Below are 4,075 nucleotides of genomic sequence, written 5' to 3' on the forward strand. Positions count from 1 at the left end.
GCTGGTCCGAGACCTGCTGGACCCTCCTCGCTAGTAGCACAGATGTGATGCTCTCTTCAGCCTCCATCTGCCTCATCTGAACCGCCTTAATTACTTCTACCGGGCTGGGCATTATTCGTCAGTTTTGCGCTCGTTCTGCCGCATCCCTCGTCTTCCTGCAAGCATATCATGCATAGTATAGGATGTGGGCGGGAGAGAGGGAACATGAACCTTATTCGGCCCTGGGCACGCAACGCTCTTCTAGCTTGTGGGAGCTTCGCGTGCCTTTGCATGTTGGTGTGGTTAACGAACCGGCCTGGGGCTGTCTCCACCGAGATGCTTGCCTAGCTACTCCGAGTAAGCAGCTCCCCTGACTGCCAACCCGTGCCTTCCTAACCTCCGCTGATCAGCCCTGTTCCCTGCGCGACCCCTACTGGAGTGCCTGGCCCTTGCAGCTCTATAAAATCTCCCGCTCGACCTTACCGAGGGATGCCTCTTTTTTAGAGCCACACCTTGTCATGATTACCCCGCCGCGCCTATCTTTAATAGGTTTATTCTTATGCTGACACCTGTCCGTTGCATTTATGGTCTACGCTTCCTGACGTCAGTTTCCATACCTTTTTCGCACACCTCCGTGCTTACTTCCCTTTAGACGGCGCGGGGCGGGTTACCCAAAAAGATACTCGGCCCGATTCTCGATGCTTCTTAGGCGGCTTTATAAACCTTAAAGGTCATCTGCCGCTTTCTTTCCAACGCTTCGTTCTCCTCCTCTCCTCCTTCGTGCTCGTCCTTGTTAGTGCAACTTGTCATCTTCCGGCCTGAGCTCGCGACCCCTCTGCCCTTCTGATAGTTCCTGGCCTGTGATCCTTCTCGCCTCCAACCTTCTTGCTTGCTTCTTCCTCGCGACGATGGATGGTAAGGACCTCCCCTGGTATTCATGCTATCTTTCGGATTTGGACCACCGTGACCTGTCGGTATTACAATCCCTTCTGCAATTGGATTCCTCATATGAGCTTCGACTCCCATCACCCAATGAACATCCTTCGTCTCCTCCTGAAGGCTGTATCACTGTCTTTAGAGATCAGATTATGGGCGGTCTTCGCTTTCCTTTGCACCCCTTTATTTCAGACTTGTGCCAATATTGCGGCATCGGCGTCTCCCAGTTTGCTCCCAATGTATTTCGAGCTATCTGTGGAACCGTCATCTTATGCCGTATCTATCGAATTTCCTTGACGCCTCACCTATTCCAGCACTTCTATTCTTTCCGGCGAGCCGAGGCGGGGATATTCAACGTTCAGGCCAAGCTGGGCTTTAAGTTCTTTGACGGCCTACCTTCTTCCAATAAGGGTTGGAGGTCCTGCTTTTTCTTTCTTAAACCGCCTTCCCCCTTGGCCGGGTCTTCTCAGTGGCACCCCCTCCTGGCTTCGGCTTTCCCCCCACATGTTCATGAATCTGCCTACTTTGCAGCTGCGGACAAGTTGACCGGTGTTCTTGTTCGCTTGTCTGTGTTGATGCTGGAAGGTATTTTATACACCTTCGGTCTTAGTCCCGTCCCTGCAGAAATCGGAGCTCCCTTTGGTAAGCTGTCTATTCTTGCACGCCGCTCTTCGCTAACTGAGGTGCCTTTTCTCTTTTATTCTTGTAGCGGCTGCTATCCTCCGTTCCTTCGCCTGCCAAGAGACGCCCGCAGTTGCTGTCCTGGAAGCCCTGCATCAGGAGCTGACACCAGGCCTACCTTCTGATCCAGCTGCTGCCTTCGATCCTCAACTTCCAGTACCCCCGACCTCTGATGTTGTGATTGCCCCGCCGCTCGCAGTGTTACCTTCTCCCAGCGCTGCAGACCCAGCATTGTCCCACACCTCCGATCAACCTGCGACTGCTTCTTCTCCCACTAGACAGGCTCCCCCTCTCCGTCCTACTCTGCGGCTGCGTGTGACGCGCAATAGCAAACGGACGGCCCCGGTCACCGCCACTTCTCCTCCACCTTCACAGCGCCAACGCGTGGTGGTTCTTTCTTCCCCCTCCAAGTCTTCGGGCACGAGCTCGGCTCAGGAGACAAGTTTGGGCCAGGAACAGGCCTATGACCTGGAGGTGGCAGGCCCGCCGTCAGACCGACTTACTACGGCGCCACTCCAGAGCGTGCTACCTGCCCTACCTTCACCTTCTGGTGGCCAACCCCTGGATTCGTTGACTCCTCCAGCCTCCTCCCCTCTGATACCAACGAGCTCGGCCGTGCCTATTTCTGAACCGCCCTCCCCGGACTGGGCCTTTAGGGCCCTCTGGAGGCTTCCTTCGGCGACTGACCCGGCGAACGTGCCGGCTGCTACCTCATCACCTTTTTTTGGTAGGATTGACTTCCACGGGGCCTTGGCCAACTCCTGGCAATCGGCTCATCGACAGTTCTGGGAAAGTGAATACCCTCTGGAAGAGCTCGATCAGGTTGCTTGTTCTCTGGTCGCGGTGAGTCCCTTCTTCCCTTCTTTCCTTCTTCTGGGCGTGTGTGTGTGTTTCCATAACCTTCTTTCCCCCTCCTATGGGCACTTGCAGACCTGCTCGGCGAGTCTGAGCGTAGTCCAACGAGCGACCGAGCTAGAACGGGAGAATGTGGCACTCAAGGCCCGTCTCCGGGAACTAGAACCCCCTTCATCTTCCACAGCTCCTTCTGAGCCCTCCCTGAAAGGCCTGGACTCCTCTCTGCATGCCGCCGGGGAATCAGCGGCCTCCGCCCGGGCCCTTTCTGACGCCGCATTCAACAAACTGCGGGCATTGGAGGCGGCCTTAAAGGCGAGTGAGTCCTCTCTGGCCTCTGAAGTGGAACGCCGTCAAGCGGCGACCTCTGAACTGAAAAACCGAGATGCAGAGTTGCTTGCCCAGTCTAGGGAATTGGCCCTGCTGAAGCAAGGTTGGGATCTCCTATAAACGGGGTTGGCTGAAGCCCAAACCGTGGCCAATGCTGCTGTGGGTCGGGAAACCACCCTGCGAGCTCAGTGGGAAGCTTGCCAGGCCCAGCTTCAATCTTTGCAGGCGGAGCTTTCACGGGCCCAGGAGGCAGTGTCTCAGGGCCAGAGTGACCTGGCTGCAGCTCGCGCGGAGGCTACCCAGGACAAGGACGCCATGGCAGAGTACCTGGCGGGAGAGCTTGGGCGGCTGAAGGCCTACCGCTTGGCCTATGTTCGTTCTTCCTTTTTCCTTCAGAAGCTGGGGCGCTGGATGGTCGTGCTGCTGAGTTACGGGGCTGCTGGCGGGGTGAGACAAGCCTTCGAGCAAGGTTATTTGCGCGCAGCGCCCCCCGCCACTTTCTTGGATACTGCTCGCCTGGCCCGGGAATTGCCGCAGGACACATTCCCCTCCTTCGAGGCGGATGACGGGCTCTTCTTCCAGGCTGCTCCTCCTCCTGCTGCCGCTTCAACCCCCGTAGAGGTGTCTCCCCAGGATCTTCCTGCCACCATCCCCGAAGCTTCTGAAGCCCTTGCCCCTCCTCCTGCTGAACCAGCCGACCCGGCTTCCCCTCGGTCGGCTCCTGATAACCTGTCTCCTCCTTCTCCGAATGTAGTGTAACTAGAACTATGTTATGCCGCTTGCTTTTTGATGCATTGCTACCGGCTCTTCTTTGGTGGTATTTGTGTAATCGTACTGACCTCGGCCTGCTTATCTCCGATTTCCCCTGCGATCCGACACCCCGCCTCCCCAGCGTACTTGTAGTTTGTTTTCTTTGGGCAGTTGTTCGTTGGTTTCGGCCGAGCTATGATGATCAGATTTCCCTTGTCTACTTTCCTTCGCTACGTGGCTTCTCCCCCCATCGCTGCCCTTCTACTGAGCCGGCCTGGGCCAAAGGCTACCTCGCGTGTCCGTGCGGCTCGCTGATTTGACTTATCCGCCTTCTGGTGACCCCTCCGTACACTTTTGTCCTGTTTGAAATAATTTCCTAGGGGGCGCCTCGTATATCGAGCCCTTGTCCTTCCCTTAATGCCCTTGGCTATCTTCTCGAAGCTCATCACAGAGCGTTCCTCGTCTACTCCAGACCTGGCATCTACCGTCCATTGTTAACTTACGAAACTGTCCTCCGCCCACCATACCTATAAGTATCATCTGACTC

At 56.2% G+C, this 4,075-nt stretch overlaps 1 protein-coding gene across 1 annotated transcript; it reads left to right on the forward strand.

Annotated features, from left to right (window-relative positions):
- The first annotated feature begins 887 nt into the window (after positions 1–887).
- Positions 888–3,537, forward strand: LOC122014052. Its single transcript, XM_042570245.1, has 5 exons — positions 888–1,191; positions 1,447–1,557; positions 1,625–2,439; positions 2,527–2,767; positions 2,915–3,537. The coding sequence occupies exons 1-5, from the start codon at positions 888–890 to the stop codon at positions 3,535–3,537; spliced, it is 2,094 nt and encodes a 697-aa protein (XP_042426179.1).
- The last annotated feature ends 538 nt before the right edge of the window (positions 3,538–4,075 follow it).

Source organism: Zingiber officinale, chromosome 8B (genome assembly GCF_018446385.1).
Source record: "Zingiber officinale cultivar Zhangliang chromosome 8B, Zo_v1.1, whole genome shotgun sequence".
Lineage (NCBI taxonomy): Eukaryota > Viridiplantae > Streptophyta > Magnoliopsida > Zingiberales > Zingiberaceae > Zingiber > Zingiber officinale.

Coding starts and splice junctions, on each gene's coding strand:
- LOC122014052 (XM_042570245.1), top strand. CDS start 888: ATGGATGGTAAGGACCTCCCCTGGTATTCATGCTATCTTTCGGATTTG. Junction 1,192..1,446: donor TGGAACCGTCATCTTATGCC/GTATCTATCGAA, acceptor CCTACTTTGCAG/CTGCGGACAAGTTGACCGGT. Junction 1,558..1,624: donor AGAAATCGGAGCTCCCTTTG/GTAAGCTGTCTA, acceptor TTATTCTTGTAG/CGGCTGCTATCCTCCGTTCC.